The 21569-nt window shown below is 34.0% G+C and overlaps 1 protein-coding gene across 1 annotated transcript; it reads right to left on the bottom strand.

The window, feature by feature from the left end:
* Positions 1 to 1109: 1109 nt before the first annotated feature.
* Scox (Synthesis of cytochrome c oxidase) lies at positions 1110 to 21464 on the bottom strand. Its single transcript, XM_089086987.1, has 5 exons — positions 21374 to 21464; positions 16609 to 16800; positions 11859 to 12056; positions 8709 to 8917; positions 1110 to 1328 (listed from the first exon to the last, which is right to left on the bottom strand). The coding sequence occupies exons 1-5, from the start codon at positions 21441 to 21443 to the stop codon at positions 1179 to 1181; spliced, it is 819 nt and encodes a 272-aa protein (XP_088943113.1). The 5' UTR covers positions 21444 to 21464; the 3' UTR covers positions 1110 to 1178.
* Between the last annotated feature and the right edge of the window lie 105 nt (positions 21465 to 21569).

Raw genomic sequence — 21569 nt, 5'->3', positions numbered from 1 at the left:
AAGTTCTAGTGCCGTTTTCAGGCAACTTAGGTGATTCGTCAATGTACTTATCTGGAATGCCATGCAAGCAGAGGATCTTCAATAAAGCTTTTCTATCAGCTGAATCAAATGCCTTTTCAACAGGCCCGAACAGTCCTGTTCGTTCTTAATATTTATTTATTCATCTATAATTGTACCAGTTCTTATGTTTGCTATGATTGTTCATTTGAATTTCTATTCGTTTCAAATTATTACAGGAATTTAATTCTGCTAAGTACTAAGTTTTATATGGCTCTTTAATTTTCTTTGAAAAGCTTAATTTGATGAACAAAATCATTAAACGCTAGATGGCATAAGTGATTTTCCTTTTCGACACTGGTGTCAGTTTTAACTCTTAAAGTTTTTCCCTGCTCTTTGATCTAGCCGGGTATACGTGTGCCAGTAAATACTGGTAGAAGTTGAATGAGAAACTAGTGCATTGACTCTGGAGGGGAGACCCACAAAGTAAATATGAGTGCATGTAATAGTTGTAATTGCTATGCACAAACATTATTCATTCGGTGTTGTTGTATTTCAACGTATTCTTTAGCCACTTTTGTAAAAAAATTTCTTTAACCATTTTATGCTTTTAATTTCAAATTATTTTACCTTCTTTTCAATTTGTTGACACATTTTTGTTGTTGCTGGCTTTTTTTTTTTTTTTTTTTTGGACTACAGAAATTCACTTAGGCCCTTCTGACCTTGTGATAGACAAATTAAGAATCACAAATAACAAATGATTTAAATATACCAAGAGAAAAGTGATATTTTTCTATAAGAAAATACATTGATTTCGGGATAAATGCCACCATCAAATCCAGGGATCTTCGTGAGTTCTGCATCATGTTGTTTTTTCCCCTTTTCTTTATATATTTTCTTTTTTAAATATTTTAGAAATTTTAAGTGGCTTTTTTGGTTTTGATTGTGGTTTTAATGTCAAATTATTTTTATCTTCTTTTCAATTTGCTGACTCGTTCTTTGTTGTTGTTGTCTTTTTTTCTTTTTTCTTTTTTTACTTTGACTCCAGAATATGAATTCGGCCCTTCAGGCCTTGTGGTAATCATTGAAAAAAAAGTCTTTTATACTTCATACACGAGACGAAGACAGGGGACATATTTTGAAAAAATAAAACAATGGAAAACCTAAATATAAAACTTGAATTAGAACCAGCCTTTCTTTTTCAGCTGTTCATATTTTAGTCTATTGACTTTGACACTGTTGACGATATCTTCTGGAGTTTTGTTCTGTCCATAGTAATCAACAAATTCACCCTCAGGATTGACTAAGTACATAATTATGGTATGGTCAACCTAAAATTAAAATAACAAATTAGTTTTTACAAGCTGATCATTTGTTTTTGGCATGTGAAATTTTCATTCAATGAACAAGGAATATGCGGTACCGAAGCACCAAAATAAAAACATGTTTTAGACCTTGAACCTATTTTGCGTCAGTTCATGGCTGAGAAAAAGTGACTTTCTAAGATTTTCCTTTCGATTGTTTCAAAAATAGGAAATTTCTAGGGCAGTGTCACTTTTTGTCAGTGTTGCCACACTGAACCGTAAAAAAAAAATAAGCAAAACTAGTTACTTAAATTTGAACGAATTTCTCGCCCGTAAAAATTCAAACACTAACAATCTGTTCATTCCCAAGATAAACGCACTTTCAAAGGAAACCTATGCTCTTTTAAGCTGTTTGAAGTCATATACTTTTAGCTTATTTTTGTTGATTTTCCACCCACGTTTCTTTTATTTTTTTAAATTGTACTTCTTATATCAAAACTTTATACGGAGGTCTTTTTCATTACGACCTGTATCCCCGACTTCCCCAATTCTTTACAATATATATGCTTTGTAAGTTTCCACTTAACCCTTTGGTACTTTACCCCTTGACTGTAAAGTCTAGTGATCTAACATCTCTTGAGGAAAGTCTCGTTGGGAGAAGGCACCTGTCTACTAAACTTCAAGCGACTATCAGCGATTTCAATATCAGTTAGGTGTCAAAGAGGCCACAAGCCTCAGAAGATTAATCCAATATAATCAATAAAAAATGTTTTCTATCTGAAATGTTGTCTACCATGCTGTATCACGCTCCTGTTAACTCAGCGGATTTCCTGCCTCACATCTCAGGCCAAAATTGCCACTCGATAGCTACTGGTTGCACTTCCATGTAATCGAGCAGCAAAAGTGCTCCATAACTCCTTAATCCCCTCCCTTTCCTCCTACATCATATACACCTTTTCTTAATAAATATATCTAAAATAGGTTGTTTTCTTCATAAAATTGGAGTTGGTTTTTAGCAAATATAGAGATAAGAACACAACTCGGTACTAAGAATACTTACAAAGAAATAATCGGGTATCAGTTAAATTTTCTTGAATAAGGAACCTTAAACATATTATTAAAAGAAAACATCCTTACAAAAGCGGCAATACTTTCATAAGAAAAAGATATAAGCTACTTAATCTTGTCTTATCTCTTCTTAAATACAACCAAACCCTATTCTTTTTGTAAATAACCAAAACATGCATTTACGTAAACACAAAAAGGAGTTAGGAAAAAACATAACAAGAAGAGATTCTTTTAATAAAATGATGGAGTACAGTACGTCTGTATTCAGGGGTATCCAAAGGATGAAGGTTAGCATGGCCTTAGCCTCATACAACATCATAAATGATACAAATTTTCAATCTGTATTATTGATTCACTCCCTAATTTTTAAGAAACATATTATTAAAATGTATTACAGAAAACTACAGCGGATCAAAAATGTTGACTGAATGTTCAAATTTGGCCAAAAATATACATTGCAAAAAAAAAGAATGTGGATTGACAGCTTAATATACATATTTCAGTTATGAATCAGCTATCAGCCAAGTAACATCGTTTGGCTAGTGCTTTTAACCTAGGTTGATGTGAGATAAAATGAATTGAAATAGCAAAGTGGGCGGAGTTTTGTTCTGTGAATGCGAACAAGTTCTTTTTATGCAAGGAGTCTGCTAATTAATGATTACGCATAAACAGAAGTCAATTTATTAACTGAGGGTTCCAATGCGAAGATTTGAGGAGTTCCTGTTGGGCAATTTATGCGTTAGCCGTGCATTAACGGCTTAGCGAACTGCACGACGGTACTTACGTGGATAAATAAGAAGTACTTTTTCCGGTAAGAATATTCTAATTTTTTATTTGCTGGTTTGTGATGACGAGGAATAAGCGTAAACGTAAAACAGAGGACCAATTTGGATCGGTTTCGCATGAAGAATCTGGGCATTCATCTTCAGCGCAAAAGTCAATAAATCGTGCTTCGATCCAGTCATTAGCGGACGATTTCTCGAAAATTCTTGAAATCGTAACGGAGTCTCAAAGTACATTAAAATCAATTGACACAAGATTGGCTAATCTAGAAAATCGAGTAATTTCTGTGGAAAATGCTCAAGCTATCTTACAATCCAATGTTGCTCATGTTGGTAAAAATTGCGATGCAGTAAATGAAGAAGTAATTTCACTAAGAACGCAAATGCATATTGTATCCACTGAAGCAAAATATAACTGTGAAATGACGTCTTCGTTGTCGGCAAGATTGATGTCAGTGGAATATTTATCTACAGAAAATAACATTATTGTGTGGAATAAGGTTTGTGATGATGTAGCTACTGCTAAAAGTTTATTTCAAGAAATATGTACCAATGGTTTAGAATTAACAAAGGTTCCAGAATTTACAATTGTTACGAATAAAAAAGAGCAAAAGTTTTTCAAAGTGAATGTTAAATCACGTGAGGCGAAGTTTATGATCTTACGTAATGGGAAAAACTTAAGAATAAGACTTTCGGTTCATATACAGCTATGAAAAATGTTTACGTCAGCGATGATGCTCCATTGTGTGTTCGTGAAGCGCGGAAGAGACTAAATCTAAATTGAATAGAAAGAGTATTCCAGCTTGGGTATCTAATACTGTTCCTCCCTTCATTCAGATTGAGAGAGAAGGTGTTGGAAAAGTGAAATATATGTATAATGAGCCAATACCAGAGCTACTTGATTGTTGATTCTAACATTTCATTTGTTTTGTTTTGAAGTTAAAGAGTCATTTTTTTGCTATTATTAGATGAATTTTGTGTTCGTGGTTAGCGGCACTAGCACAAGTATGTGCCTGATGAAGAAAACCAATTATATTTTTCCTCGATTGCATTGTCCTGTATTTTTTAATTTGAGTGAGATTTTTCCCTTTTTATTTTCCATGAGCTTTTTTTGTTATGTTGTATCGGCAGTGGGTGCAGCGGCGGGGAGGTTTTTTTGTACGAGACGGTGGAACGTGTTCTATTGTCTTCTATGGAGGGTTCCTTGTTGTTATACTTATTGTTTATGATGAAAAGGCAGTGTGGTCTTCGTCCCTATTTATGTTATGTTGTATCTTTTTATTTTGTATCTTATTTATGATAAATTTTATTTTTAATTTATTTTCTCTTTTTTTCAGTTTTTTTTCTTTTGTTATTGATTGCGGCCCTCTTGGATACTGGAGATCACTTGTGGTTGTTGTAAGTAGAGTTAATTTTTCTATGAGTTTCCTCGTTTGCCTCCTAAGCATCTGTCTTGAAAAAATGAGTTGGATTATGACAATAATAGATTGAAAACACTTGAGAGAAATTTGTTGAGTTGGGATGTTCTGGGGAATGGGGTTTTAAATCCGGATTATGATGAAGGAACAATGGAGGATTTTCCAGTGGTTAAATATAAATTTCCAGTTGATATTGGAAATAAATCTATTATGGGTCAGCAAAGTTTGAATATTTTCCATTTGAATTGTCAAGGTCTTTCTAGTTCATTTAATTTTTTAACCGAACTATGTAAGTTTTCTGAGTTGGATGTGCTTGCATTGAATGAAACGTGATTTCGTAATCATACAATGAGTTTACTTGAAATTGAAAGTTATGACTCTGTGATGCAGAATAGGGAATCACGATTACATGGTGGATTGGCTTTATATTACAGGAAGAATATTGCAGTGAAAATACGGAATGATCTACTTGTTAATAAAGAGATGGTTTTTGAATCAATGGTGGTTGAACTTTGTAAGTCAGGAAAAATTTTCTTGGTGGTAGTTGTTTATCGACCTCCATCTGGAAATGTGCAGGAATTTAATGATTTGCTGGAGCGGCAAATGGATAAGTTGTCAGGTTTAAATCGCCCATGCTTTGTTTATGGAGACTTTAATCTTGATCTATTTTCAGTAAATGTAAACCCGAGAGTTCGTGATTTTTTAAATGTTATGTTGGGTTACGGTTTAAGACCGACAGTTAATATATGTAGTCGAGTGACTTTGCGCTCAGAATCACTTTTGGATAATATATCTGTTAATGTGAAGTATGATTTTGCTGATGTTATTTTGAATGATGTTTCTGATCATTTTGGTGTTCTTGTTGTTATTAGAGAGTTTGGTGTCCCTACAGCTATGAATATACCACCACAAATTTCTGCATTGAAAATGGATGCCGAGGCTCCTAACATATTCAGAAGAAAATTAAAGAACACTCAATTTGACTTTTTAGAAAGTAGTGATCTGCAAGTGAATGAAAAGTTTTCATTGTGGTATTCAGAAATAACTAAATTACTAAAAGAAAGTTGTACAGTTATTAAAAAGCCGGCGTTTCATGTTACCCCTAGAAAACCCTGGGTTACTAAAGGACTGATGAAGGCCATATCAAATCGGTGACTGCTATATAAATATTCTGTATTGTCTCCTGAGGCGAAAGTGAGATACAAGAAATATAATTGTGAACTCAATAACCTATTACGAGCAGCGAGAATTAATTATTATCGAAATGAGTTTAAAAAAAGTGCAGGTAATCCCAGGCAAACATGGAGAGTAATTTAGTCTGTTCTCATCCCTTCCAAAAGTTCAATTTTACCTGAAAATTTCAACACTGATGCTTCGATTGTATATAATATGTGTGACCATTTTTCTATTGTTGGTAAACGGATAGCGAATTCCACGAGAAAATTTTCGGAGGATGGAACATACCACCAGTTTTTACCCGAGGAAAGTGATGTATCTGCATATCTGAAGCCAGTAACTGCTAGTGAATTACGTACCACATTGTGGAACATTAGAAATAATGCTTCGGGTGCTGACTTCCTTTCATTGCGTGTACTTAAGTATGTTTTCTCGGAAATATGCGACCAGGTTTGTGTTCTATTTAATATGTGCCTAAAATTTGGTGTTTTTCCTGATTTTATGAAAATTGCTACAGTGGTTCCGCTTTTTAAGGGCGGAAAAAAAATTTGCCGAATGATTATAGGCCTATTTCATTGCTGCCAGTTTTATCGAGAGTTTTTGAAAAATTGATTAGTGGCAGGATGGTTGATTTTCTTGAGAATAAAACGTATTTTAGTAAAACTCAGTTTAAATTCTGTAAAGCAATGTCGACAGATCAAGGTCTTCTTTTTCTCACGACTTTTGTGAACGATGCTCTGGACCAAGGGTGGAAAGTTGAATCTGTTTTTTTGGACATTGTGAAAGCCTTTGATGCAGTGGACCATGGAATTTTTCTGGTGAAGCTGAGGAATTGTGGTTTTTGAGGCATGTTTTATCGTCTATTGGAATCTTTTCTCCAGGATAGAAAGCAGTTTGTCAGTGCTGGTGAAATTAAATCGCAAGTTAAAAGTGTTGAATTCGGTGTCCCTCAAGGGTCTGTTTTGGGGCCGCTACTGTTTCTTATATATATTGATGACCTGCGAAATGCTATCAATGGACTGTCTTTTGATTTAAAATGTCGTGATACTGGAGCATCAAAATCTATTTTGTCTTATTTTGCTGATGACACGCATCTAACTGTTGCTGCAAAAACCAGGGAAATGCTCATACAGAATCTTCAGACTGGCATGTTAAACATTAAAAAATGGATTAGGGTCAACAGACTTCAGCTAAATCATGCCATATCCTATTTTGTAATGTACGGTAGAAGTAGCAATTAATACCCATGGATTAACAAAATACAGTTCAGCGAAAATATTCTGCCTCGGGAAGTTTCGACAAAGTATCTAGGGTTGATTGTTGATGAGTGCCTTAACTTCAAAGAGCACATTTCATGTGTTAGTGGCAAGGTTGCAAGAAATGTTGGGATGATGAGGAAACTGAAGCACTTTTTTCCGAAAGACATTACGAGATTGCTTTATTTTTCTTTTCTTCACCCATACCTTCTATACGGTTGTCTTGTGTGGTCAAGCACGTTTTTAATTCACCTTCGTCCCCTTAGAAGTTTACAAAATAATGCCCTACGTCTTTTAACTGGAGATAATCATAATATGTCTGTTAGACATAGATATAATCAAGTAAATATATTACCGATGGCTGGATTATTCCGTTTTTATAATGCTCTTTTCATGTTTAAATATAACCACGCGTTATTACCTGAGTGTTTTAGGGAAATGTTTACAAGTGGGGTTAATTTTCATAATTACTCGATTAGAACATCAAAACTAGTTCGGCGACCTCAGTTTATTACAAAGCGATCCGTTTTTTTCATAAGACATGTTGGCCCTCGGGTGTGGGAACCATTAACACAGGCAATTTCAACAATTGATGAGTTAAATGAATTTCGCAGTAAATTAAAAGGACAGAGTTTGTCTACATATGAGTTTTAATCCTTGCTGGGCGAATTTTCTCTCAAGTGATTGTGACACTTTTTTGGGGGGAGGGCGACGAGGAGGTAGAATAGAAGAATGATTTTTAGTTTTGTGTCTTCGGTATCCAATTAGGTCGGGAAATTTTTAGAAATCAATTTATTTCGTTTATGTTTATTTATTTATTTTCTTATTATTATTTTTTGCCCTTTTTTTTGGGGGGGCGGTCTAAGGATGGCTGGTAGTAATTGTGTATGTAGGGTTTTGTAAAGGGTGATGTCTGCCCATACAAGTTTAATAAACTTCGGGTTTTGTTGTTAATGTGTTATATTTTTTTAATAAAACCTTTTTCTCTCTCTATACTGATATCTATTTCTTAAAGCTTCAATAATTTTTGATTTATTATACTTAAAAAGGGAAAACATTTAAAATGTATCTTGTTTTCAGTAAAATACAAATTACGTTCTGGTCTTCAGAAGGCATGGGGGGCGTCTGCCCTACTCATGTTAATTTCTGCTTGTTTTGAGTTTCAATATTGTAGACTATTGTTGACTATTCAGTTTGACTCGTTTTGAGTTATTTTGTTGTAATTTCTGTTCGTTTTGGGTTACTTTATTTTTTATGGTGATTTGTGGTGGTTTTACGCTTGGAAAATTATTTGACTTTATTTCTGCTCATTTTTGGTGTAATGTAGCTCTTTACTTTTCTTTGAAAAACTTATTTCGTAGAAAGTTTTTCAAATTAATTTCAATAATTAACATAAAATTTAACTATGTCAATTAAAAAAAGTTAATTAAAAAAAAATTCCAAACTTTTTATCATTATTATTTACATTAGTATCATGCGTCACTTACTCACACTATCTTGATCTGTCATACTTGCTTTACTTTTTGCATATCAAAGTTTTTAGGGAAATAGTATTATTTTCACGCCACAGACCTTACTTTAGATATTTTTCTAGTTTCAACCAACATTCCCCTAGCCCCCAAACATTACTGCTATGATGATATTTGCCATCTTCTCCCTGGAAAACTTTCTGAGGGCGCCCAACCCATTTGATTTATGGATACTTACAATATAATCGTCTTCATCATCCCTTGGTCCTGCTGAATAATAGACACGATAGGCCCGACATGCCTCTTTAACCTTGTCAGTTGGACCAGTCAGTCCGATCAACTTTGGGCTAAACTCTTTTACATATTTGGCTACAGCGTCAACACTGTCCCTGTCTGGATCGACAGTGATGAATAAAGGTTGTAATTTCTGTTCACCCGGAGTCTCATCTGAAAAAATTAATTCCAATTAATTCCAATTAATTAATTCCAGTTCACTTTTGTTAGTTTTTGAGGTTTTAGAGCATAAGGTCTTGATTGAAACTTCGATTATGTTGAGTCTTGAATAACCTTGTATATTCACTGGTGGATTTACTAAAATAAGAAACGGTGCTGTCACTTCCTGTGGTGACACCTTCAAACCTATTTTCGTTGGATTTTTAGAGATAGATAACTTCACTTATTTTATTATTCTTCTTTCATATTGCTTGGTTATATATTTATAATGAATCTTTTTTTTATTTTACATGTGTAAAGACTGATTTTCTGAAATTAGTCCCACTTATATTTTTGAGTTGGCTGTAAAAATGTGAATGTATTTTCAAGCTAGTTGTAGGGTAGTGTCACCCCTTTTTCTTTTATTTGTGAATTGTTCCGGGTCTGTGGGGTTCCATGGAGCCCCCTGGGGGCTAGGGTGAATGCCTATTTTCGTGTTTTTTCTTGTTATGTATACACTATTAATAAACGAACTCTGACTTGCCACAATGTCCAGCCTCCTGGAAATTAAAGCTCTCCCATAAAAAGGCCACCCATGTTAGTTATAATCTTCTGTACTAGAATAACAGTTAAGGAGGAGATCTATTCCCATAATTAAGTTCTCTTCGGTTTATTCAAAAATATTTATGGCATCTTCAATATACTAACGAATTTTCCAAAAAAAATTATACAATTTAAGGTTTTGAATTGGAAAATTTTGGTTTTTTTAATGAATGAAATAAAATGTCTAGTAATAAATATGATCCATCAGAAAAGATCGAATGTTTATTATGTAAAGCCTTTTTTGTTTCATATTTCTTTTTTTTTTCTCCAAATTAGTTTCTTTTCAAGAAATAAGAATGAAGACTGAAAAATATTTGCATTGCATCATCCCAGGTCAATGTAATACATCATAGGCAGCGCAATAGCGCTGCCTAAGTAAAGAGCGATACGGGCACAATGTGTATTTTTGTTGTTGTCTTTTTTTTAGACCAGGGTACTTCGCATAGAAGGAGTTGTCGCAGAAACTTCGAAAGGGTCTCATTTAATTGGAAACTGAAAGGGCTAGTACCATTTTTAATTGTCGAAAATGATTGGAGGGCAACCGCTCCTCATCCGACGCCCATCATTTCCTCGAACATATCCAATCCAAGTTTTAAGATGGCCATTTCGTTCAGCGTGGTTGAAAGGTCCAGAAATTATGTCTTTGAGGATGACACCCCCCCCCCCAAGCTCAGGGCAAGGGTTGAAAGTGCAAAGGTTGAAAGTGCAGGGCAAGGGTTGACTTTCATACTAAGTGCAAACATAATTTGCACTTTACTGAAAATAAAATACAGTTTAAATGTTTTCACATGACCGTGGATTGTCATTTTAATATATGTATATTAAACTGACAATCCATGGTCATTTTTTTCAGTGAAGTGCACATCATGTTCTGGTCTTTAGAAGGCATAGGGATGTCAACCCTACTCAGGGTAATTTTGTTCGTTTTGAGTTTGACTCGGTTATTTATTGTAGTTTCTGTTCGTTTTGAGTTTAACTTATTTATTGACGGCTGATGGCCTGTATGCACACAGTGTCTTTCAATTCACCTCTTCCCCGTCCCCCAAGTCGGAATTTGAGATCCATTGAACCTCCTCCTCCAATCCTCACTGAAAGCTCCAACTTGATGTCCCACCCTCTTTCCAAGATATTGCTGATACGTCATTTGGATAACCTGGAAACACATAGTGTCTTTTGATTTACCACATTGCTTAAGCGTCCATAGGTTATTGTCTATAATTATACGTCCCATAGGAGCTTACAGTGCAAAAACGTTTTGGTGGATCAGAGACAAACATAGCCTAGTCCCTCCCCCTATCCCTAACACACGGTTTCAAGTACACTTGCCCAATTATTCCCCTAAACATCCTTTTCCGAACAGTAGACTACCTCGAAGTTTTAAATCGATCACCGAAGCCATTCCCAAGATATAGCAGACAATTTGACAAATCGGATGGACATAGAGTAATTTGATTTACACATGTACGCGTGTCTTTTCCGGAGTAAACCCTCGCGGCTCTGAGAATCGTTACCTAGTGAACGCTCCCTAAGAGCTCCTACCTGATCAGAGAGCCAAGATCACAAACACTGGCGCCTTTCCTTCAACTAATCTCTGAGCAAAGGATAGTTTGCATAATTTAGGACCATTGGACCCCTGGAGCTGTGGGGATGAAGTCTACCGCAGAGGTATACTTTGCGAACTTTTTGAAGATTCTGAACAAAACGGCTACTTCAAAATTTGATCTGATATCATGGTTTACGAGGTGCCCTGGTAGTAGAAAAGGATGCGACAGGGAAGTTAGTTGCCCTCCAATCACTTTCTGCCCTCAAAAAGGACACTAGACATTTCAACTATCCATTATAGAAGCAAAACAGTTTTTTAGCCCTTTCCCAGGTTCCTTGGTCTCCTGCCTTTTCCACAACAAAATGTGTGATCCTATTAACCCTCAGAACAATCCCTTAAAGCTTTGAACAGCGACTGAACACCCAGAATGCTATTTATAAAACCTACCCGCGAACAATTGCATTTTGCATAATGCAAGGCCCTTGCCCCAGATGTTCTCCGTGAACACCTGGGGAACATCTCATACCCGGAGCAATATTTATTGGAGCTTTTGACAACTTTAAACAGAATGGCTATCTAAGAATTTTGGTTCCATATTATAGGAGCACATGAGGAGGGCTGGTTGCCCTCTATTCACATTCGACTCTTAGAAAGTATACTAGAACACCAAATCAAAGAACTCCTCAAGTTTCTACAACTACCTTTCACACGAAGTGGTCATGGGAAAAAATACACTAAAGGCATATGGTTCTTAACTTAGGTAGAGCATTCGTAAAAAAAAAGAAATGAAATACTGATGAAGACACTTACCCAAGATATCTGTGACTTTGATCATTTTCTCAATTTCATCTGGACATATATCAGGGCAGTGTGTAAATCCAAAATATATCATTAGCCACTGACCCAAAAAGTCAGAATTTGTGCAGGGCTTCCCTGTATGATCAATCAAGTCAAAGTCACCACCTATGGCTGCCTTTCCAAGCTGTCGTTTTCTTTGTCTTTGCAAAGCTGGAAAAAATGAAGAAAGTAACATATGAAATCGTGAATTTTGGAAATATCATAAATATATGGAAAAATACAAAAGGAATAAAACGGCGAAGCAACAATAACAAAAAACCGCAAGAGAATCATAAATAACCAACAAAAAACCCCATTAAACGATGGCGAGGGAATATACACCCTCGTTCTCTAATTGAAAGTTACCCATTTCTAAATACGTATTTTCATTTCATTTTTAAGATGAACAAGAAATTTGTAAAATTTAAAATAATTTATTTGGATTCTTTTTAAATTACCATTCTTAAAAATATGAAAAGACCTGAAGCAGAAAGGCAAGAACGGTCACTGAAAGTGAAGTTAAGTTTAGCCTGAGCAAGTCTATTATAGTTTCTTCAGTTGCGAAAATCTTTGCATAAGCACATCTGGATGTTTTTGCTAACATTGGCAACAGTCCGTAGACCCAAACCCAGGAAACTGACAGTAATAGAGATCCTATAAATTCTCTTTAATCACTAAAGGAACTTTATAAGCTAAGTTTACTAACAAATACGACCCTGTTGCCAAGACTCCTGGAAGTTTTGAGTCAACCGTGACCAAAGGGTCAAACCTACAGCAGTTACAACTCCCGCATTCATGGTTGCATAGCAGCACTTGTACCATGGTATAATCTGTCTTTTATCACTGAAGCAGTATTAAAAGCTTAGTTTACTAACAAATATGACCTTGTTGCCAAGACTCCTGGAAGTGTTGAAGGAACTGTGACCAATGGGTGAAACCTACAATGGCTGCAACTATCATCCGCATACATGGTTCCAGAGCAGCACTTCTGCCATGGTGGGACTAGTCTCGAAGTAATGTTGGATTATATACCGCATCCAACATATTTTATAAAATAAACGAATGGATTTTATTTATCATATCCTTTATATCGGAAAAGATTTCAGAATTTATCTCTGAACTATCTCAAGCTGTAGACCACTGATCACAGGACATGACGGCTATGACAGCCGCAGTCCTTCTGCGCAACACAAAGGTAGACAGAAGAAATTATAGTCTTCCTGCCTCTCTTTTATAAAAGAACTCAACTAAAATAAGACACTTAGCCAAAATTTTAGAATTTTAAAAAATTAAAAAGTAATAGGCCTAGTTTGAAATCGGGATTTTCTGCATCATATCACAAAATATATAAGAGGAATAAGACCGTTTGGTTATGTTATTGAAAAGATTATATAAATTTGTTAATGTATTGAATTTTTTTTATTTATTCCTAAATTTGCAGCACCAGGTGTATTTAAATACCATATTTGCCGCTAGTCTTTTACAATATATACTGTATAACCTCACCTCCTCTCCTCTCAGTGGCACTAATTTTTCAAAAAACAAAAACTACTAACGTAAAGTCTGAAGTTCCACAAGTATGAAGAGTTCTGCGGCGTAGTGTGACACCACCATCGATTTAAGCTTCGATAGATGGCACCGCTCACTTGAAATATCCAGCATCAAAAGGAATATTTAGTAATGTGTGTTATAAAACATAACACAGCAAACTTTGATATCACTTGCAAGTGAAAAAACTTCAAAACCTACGACTATGCTAGGTTCTGGGTAATTTGTTTTTGGTAAAATGAGTTGAACAAAGAAACAATTACTTGTAGTGTAGAAGCCATACTGGATTTAGGAATTCACGTTATTAAATAACAAAAAAGGATAAGGAATTGAATTTATACTAGCATCCAAAAATGTTCAATAAATTTTTACTTACTTAAAGGTATGGCATAGCAAGGAATAGATGAAGAGCCAAGGAACCAACATAAGAACAATTTTGTCCTCCTGGACCTGTCTGTGGTCTATTCATGTCCAAAAACCATGATTTTCTTAGATTGTTGTTTTGGCTATTTCAAAATCATGAAGTTTACAGGACAGTGATATATTTAAGTAAGTGTTGTAAAAAGAATAAATATTACCTAAATGTGACAATGCCTTTTGTCCCTAAAACTCAAACATCAAGAGTCGTGCTGATTCCCAAAGATAACTATACTTTCAAATTTCATTTTCATATTTCATTTTCACTCTCCTTGGCACTTTAAGCACAATAAAAAATATCTTATTTTAACAATCACTCTCCTAGCGATAAAATCATAGTCCTAGGAAGCACTTAACGCAATTAGACTGAAAGCATCTCTGAAAACTCAATATACAGAATTTTTTTAATGCGATAAAGTAAAATATTTTGGTAAATTTGTGGAAAATTTGGTTAATTAATCTGATAAATATACCATTTGACTTTCCACAGCGCAAAGTTTCCTAAAAATAGTAAACAGATCAATGGAATCAGAGCCCATTAAGGTTTTAGATAGAAATAAATAATTCCAAGACCACTCTGGCTAAGCATGACGGAATAAAAAAACGCAAAGACAAACAAGGTAAATTACAACCAGTTAAGAAAAAAAGAGGAAAATGCAAATATTTCTGTCAAAACCTCTTCTCAGCTCCCATTACAGGAGATAGAATAGAAGAAAAATGGATAACAGTCAACAGGAAAATAGAAAATGACAAACCATAGAAAACGAAAATTAAAATAGAAAAAGGAATTGTACAACAATACCAAGTACATTAAAATAAAAAAAAATGTTTGCCCCTTGGACCTATCTTACGTCTATTACTACTAGGCTACTGCTAACAACTCACTCCAGCACCAAGTCACCTCAGGCCAACACAACTACGCACGTTCGACCTCCATCCCAATCTATTTAAATCCTATCTTTTTATGCCCTCCCAAGAAGTACCCATTTCCCCTACATCTTTCCTTAGAGAATCCTCCCACCCCGTCCGGGAATGACCTGCTTATGTCTGGCCCTAGACGGTTGGCTGAAAAGGCCTATCTTTAGAAATTTGTCGCAGAACGTGTCTTACGTCTATTCATACCTGAAAACCGCTTTTTTCTTAGATATATAGATTGGACAATAGAAACTCGACAATAGGACAATAGAAAAAGACAAAACTCAAATAAGGTATATTTTAGTTTTCGTTTTTTATGTTTTGCCTTTTTATACTATCCTACGGATTTTATCTATATTTTTCTAGGCTTTTTTCTTCCCTGGAAACGGATGAGTGGAAGTCTTGACTGAAATATTTGCACTAATCTTTCTTTTTTTTTTACTGGATATGATTTCCTTGATTTTCATTTGTTGTCCTATGCTTTCTTGTTTTGGTTTTAAAAATTCTGATTTCAATCTTTCACCCGGACATCCAAGAATTCAACCTCTTTCTCTCATCAAAAACATGAGCTCAATCGAGTTCTCGCTATTCTTAAAAAGACTGGTCACTATTTTGTTCTAATTTAAAATGTCTTAAAATATCAAAATTTAAACCTAAACTAAAATGCCGATTTTTAGTATTTTAAAGGCTCAATTTATAATCAAAAAGGAACATGCTACATCACTCAATCAAAATTCATATCTCTGTAATACTATCACGTTAACTAGAGATGAAAATTCATACCATGCAAATGTGCCGATTTCATAAGATAAGACAATCCATAAAATTTGCAGAAAAATGGGAAATTAAATATTAGCCTACAGGATCAAGAATTGTATTTGCAAACTGATATATAGAAACACAAGGTTTTTCCCCATAAAACTCCATTGTCTGAGTAAGAGAGTAAACTATTTATTTATAATATTCTTTAATATAACCTATTAGCCTAAATTTCTATTACAACTTGATTCTATCATAATAATTATAATTACATAATAAATATATACCATACAAGTAATATTGAAATTTAATAATTACATATAATTATATAATAAATTCTACTAAAATTCTTACTTATAATTATTACCCACACACTGTACAAAACGTATTATTTAACCACTAGCTCTTAAGCCACTAGGAAATAAAATTTAAGAGAGATGGAAACTTCAAGGCCAGTGGAACTAGCCCAGTAAAAAAAAACACACAAGATGAAAAAGTAAAAGTCACTAAAAACAGAAATTACTGGTTACCCCCTCCCCCCACCCACACACAAAAAGAGGCAGCTTTTGGCAGTCATCGTGTTCATAAAATAATAGTAAAAAAGCACAAAATTAAATAGGACACAAGCCAGGGGAGTGCAATTGTCTCCCATCCATTTTCCTGGATCTCACACTGGTATCAAAATCCCAATGGGATAAAATTCCTGATATCAGACAGCAGAGCCCTCCAGACTCTAATACAAGGATGAAGAGGATTTCTGTTTTGTTCTGAAAATCACATTTGGTCTCCTTATCTTAATAAGGGTGATAATATAACCAAATATGTTAATCAATAATTAGACAATCAATATAGAAGGAAGAAGACAATTGAAGTTTAAAATAGAGCAAATGGGAAAATATACACAAAACATTGGTTTCAACTATAATTTTATATGTTTGTATCACTAAGAGGAGTGAGAGGTTTAACAAAACAAATAAAAAAACATAACTAAAATTAACGTAAGGCTGTATAAAGACCCAATATATGCTTCAAAACTTCCTGAGTAAAAAACAACAAGACATAACTGAGTTAAGTTTCTACTCACCCAATTCTTTTTCTCTTTTCACATAGAGCATAAAGCCCAGTAGACCACCTCCTATAGCAGCAGTGGCAGCCAGTGTTTTCCAAGTGACTGGACTCTTTTTCTCGGGCTTTCCTCCACGACCCTTTGGTAAATCTAGTGTTGGTGGGACACTGTACCATCTTAACACTTCTATTGCTGAGCTATGTCTGAGGACTGAAAAAAAGTAAAAAACTTGAAGAATGCTTATTAATGAAAAAAAAAAAAATCAAAACAGGATGGTTAATATTGGCGGACTCTATCAGAAACTTGCAAGAACTCATTTATACTTAAACACAGTTTCCAAAAAAAATGTAGATATTTTTTAGATTCAACCATACCTATAATATATGGACAAAGGAATAGGAGAATTTACCCTACCCAAACTGGTCTATAATAACACCCCTTACACTTGTACCTTTTGCAGCAAACATTACTTTGTCTAGGATTAGTTGAAGGAAAAGGTGATGATTTGCAAGTCAGTACATGGCAAAGATTGTTTTTGGAAAAATCTCTGTTAGGTTAGGTGTTCACCAAGCTGGAATTTTATCCCTATATTTATTCAAGATGTTCCTGCTTTCTAAGCTGCACCAATATTTTATATGCTGCATATGCAGGTGATCTCTTGCTGATTAGCAGAACAAGGCCCAGCCTTGTCTGCTTGGTTGATCTTGTTTCTTGTTTTTTTCTAATATTGAATTAGCTCTGAATGTTGATATATCTGAGCACCTAGCATTTAATGTAACATCACATTTATAGTTTTTGCACTGCATCTTCTGATCTTCTCCATCTTTTGATCTGATGTGCTAATGTTATTAAGTAGCTTGCAATCTATATTTGTAGTACACTGTCAGAGCTCTGTGCAAAAGCTCTTATCAACATTAAACAAAAGTTTCAAATAGGCTAGAAAAATTGTGGTCATTACTTATTTTGAGCACTTGTCTTTACAGTACCTTCTGTGATCATCCATTTTATTTATGTTTGGTATGTATCCTCTGTTCCAGAAGAAGCAGTCTTTATTTGCCTTGATCTTACTCAAATCATATTTTTAGTAAATATGGTGCTACAGATATTCCAATGTCATTTGAAATAATAAATATTGTTTTAGCTGATAACACTGTTTTATCTCTGTTTTTTTCCATTTTATAATCCAATTGTTTTGCCAATGATGGTTGCATATTATATTTGTGTATATTGATGTTTTTTTTTGTTTTTCTTCCTAGTACTCCACTTTTGTTTTGTTGTTTTGTAGTAAATTATTATTATTATTATTATTGTATACATGAGCAGCAAACAACAGCAGACCCAATATAAAACTCTTTAGCACAAAGCAGTTTCCTACAATGTTATTTGCAGGACTGCTTCCTGTGCATATTTGATGAGGGTCTGTATGAGACCAATGCTTATTGAGATGTATTTCCATACCCTTTTTCTACATGTAGTCAACAAAATACGTATTCACATTGTATGTTAAGGGTTCTGCAAAAGCCCACACTACTCCTTTCAGTATCTTTGATAACCATTGAAGTACCAAGGACAGTGACATTGAATTGTTGGAATTGGTTAAATGGGAACTTATACAACCATATATAATATACCTTCAAAATTAGGAAAAATTGTATACTCAATTTTTAATACAAAATATCTTCATACACAGTTTTTGGTAGTAGCAGGCAAGAAATAAAAAAAAGAAAAGTGGGTGAAAAATTATAAAAAAGTAAGCTAAGACCATATGACACCAAACAGCTTAAGAAAGTCTACCTTCTCTTAAGTGATGCAGTTGTTATTTGCAATAAACAGATTGTTAATGTTTAAATTTTTTAAGACAAAAGAAAAACAAATCTTAGATTGCTCCAAGCTGCAATTTAAGGTAAAAGTATCATCAAATAATCACTTTTATTGATTTATTTTGATGTCTCAACATGGTAAAACTAACAAAAAGTGGTCCTATACTAAAAACTTCTAAATTTTGAACAGCCAAAAGAAAAATCTTAAAAACATAAGAGTTTAAAATGGTAGTCTTTCCATAGGATTATTTCAAATTTTATTGATGCCTTGTGATTATGCCATTTTGATGTAGTCTATGATGATTGTTTTGATTATTATAACTGCATTTCAGTAGTTTCAATTGGGGGAAAAAGGCAGGTTGACATGTGCCCCCCTAGATTTTGAGAAATGTTATCATTGAAAAAGTGGAAAATAGCACTTTTTCCACCTTAGTTTTGAAAAATACACTTTGTCCCCTCCCCAAATTTTCATGAATTGACACCACTGTTACTTTTAGTCAAAGATAAATTTATCTGAATTTTACCAATGCTGGCTGATTTTAGTTGTAGTGCAGAGTGGTTGCATGAGCAATTCAAAATTAAGTTCTAATCAAAATGTAATTGTGTATTGGTTAGCATTATACTGCCCAATAGAGTTTATGGTGATTTAACTGTTGAGGTGGTGATTAGCTGTCTGACTACTGGGCATCTAGCCAAGAAAGTGAATTAAATTTTCAATGGTACTTACATTTTATCCCAACCACACTCAAGAAGTGTATCTGTTTCAAACTGGTTTTTCTATGTTTAATCTCAGATAATCAGCTTAGTCAGCATGAGATAAACTACTATGCAGGTATATTTTAATATATAAAGTTGATTGGGTTAGGTATTTAATATAATGCATTCTGGGAAGCCTGCTCTCCATAATTCTCTGCTGTAGTTTCCATAATTTTGTTACTAAAGTATTATATTTTCATTATACTTCTTGAGTGCAGTTGGGATAACATGAGTAAATTTCTAGGTTGCACTATAATTTAGCTAGGATGAAAATGAAAACATCATTATATGCCTTTTTTTATGCTCTTTCATAATTCAATAATTGTTTCTGGTACTAATTGGATCTTGAGCCCTTACAGGGGCCCCAGAGGTATTTCATTTTTGTAACCACACAAACAGGTTATCCACACTGGTTAAGTTATTGAAAAGTGGTTAGAAACAAATCACTAGTTTATAAATAAGTTGTTCAAGAGTAATGTATTCCAAAAATACTTATTTATAACAGTTCAAACCTCATTTATTAGGCAACTCAAGTATAAACTGTTGTCCTACCATTTCAAGTTTTTCAAATGCTGTCAACAAAAATAGAGCTGAATTTTGCAAGTTGAAACTATGCTGTCAACAATTCAGGGTATATAATTGAACATTAGGGGGGTGGGGTGCTAAGGCTCATGGTAATTTGCAGTAGGCCATATAACTTAGCTAGTATGAAAGTAAAAACAACATTTGATGCTTTTTTATGCTCTTTCATTATTCATTTAAAATACCTTCAGGGCCCCTTTAAGGGCTCAAGATGCAATTAGGCCCAGAAGCAATTATTGACTTATGAAAGAATATAAAAAAGGCATTCAATTATGTTTTCACTTTCATCCTACTAAAATATAGTGTCACTTAGAAATTTACCATATCATGTAAATACCTTTTTAATAATTAGCTTAAACATCAAATCCTGTGAATCTTTGTGAGTTTCATTAAACCAGCCTAACTCAACTAGCATAGGCCTAGACTATCTGATTTTTTGTTAAGTTTGTCTTGAGGCCAATTGTTTACTATGCTTTTAAAGCAGATTGTATATGAAATAAGCTAGAGCAATTAAGTGTTTAAGGTAAAATTGGAAAATAATGGTTTCCTAGAAGGAGATAAGTTATAACAAACAGAGAGGCACTTTTAGATTGGTAATTTTATGCTCTTCTTTTATGGTTAAAGTCATATTTGTGACATTTTATCCCTAGTCCCCTTGATGGTCATATATAGCCTAACCTTAGAATATATATGCAATCAAGCTAAAAAAAAAAAAATATTACTTTACAATATACAGAAAATTTACATTAATAATATCATCATTTTTCCTTCAATTATTATTCACATTTAAACTCAAATAAAATAACAATTTTTATCTAGACCAAATATTTAGTGTAAACACATAGGCTAAACTTGATATCTTGAGTCTAGCCTACACAGTCTAACCAGTTTACAACAGATCATTCAATAGAAACAGTAACAAAAAAAATATACAATTAAGATTAAATATGTGTCCATCAAGGACATCCACCACAATGCTAATATGGGAGTAAAGTTCATTTTTGATGCATATGAATGTTATGTTTAGATTCAGGATGCAATTCTGGGTATATATTTGCACATTAGGGGGGTGGGGGTATATATTCTGTGAATATAAAGGTTCTAAAAAGTTCATGAATTTCTTAGAAAAACTGGAAAAACAAGGATAGAAGTGAAGATTAAGGCTCTCCCCCTGCTAAATGTGTTAACTAGGCTAGGATTATTCTGCATATTAGCCTATCAAGTAAGAATTGTTTTCTAAATATGTTTCCTTATGTCCATCTGGACTCCTAGGCTTAAAATACTGGTTAGGCGGTTGGCTAATTCAAAGATTTGTATATATATACACTGTCAAATTAGCCATCTGGTGGTATCCTGTCCATCAAGGGGGGTACAGTTGTACATTGTTGGAGAAGCCCCATGACTAGCCTATATGCTATTCTGTTGAATAACAGTCTGATGAAAAAGACTATAAAATAAGGAGCCTGGATATATAGAGAGAGGATGCTGGGGATAAATTGTTGTAAATGCATCTTTAAACATAAAAGGAACACAAAATTAGGCCTAGTATCGTAAATATGCATCTCTTTTTATACTGAAGAGCCACTGTTTTAAAAATTTACCATATTTAACATTATTCAACTAACCTTTCACATTATTTAAAACAGGACTTCTTAGTAAAATGTTTTTAAGATTTATTCCATAAGAGAGCCTCATGTTTATGTTTTGAAATTTCTGCGTTTTCACACACGTTTAAAAAGGTACCAAAATTTTTTACTTCAGGGCGAACACACTTTTTCTCTAAAACTTTTTCTCATATGCAGACACCTGAGTAAGGGTTCA

This window comes from Artemia sp. Qi Xiang Cuo, chromosome 3 (genome assembly GCF_049724085.1).
Source record: "Artemia sp. Qi Xiang Cuo chromosome 3, ASM4972408v1, whole genome shotgun sequence".
Lineage (NCBI taxonomy): Eukaryota > Metazoa > Arthropoda > Branchiopoda > Anostraca > Artemiidae > Artemia > Artemia sp. Qi Xiang Cuo.
This window is presented reverse-complemented; position numbering and strand designations above follow the sequence as displayed.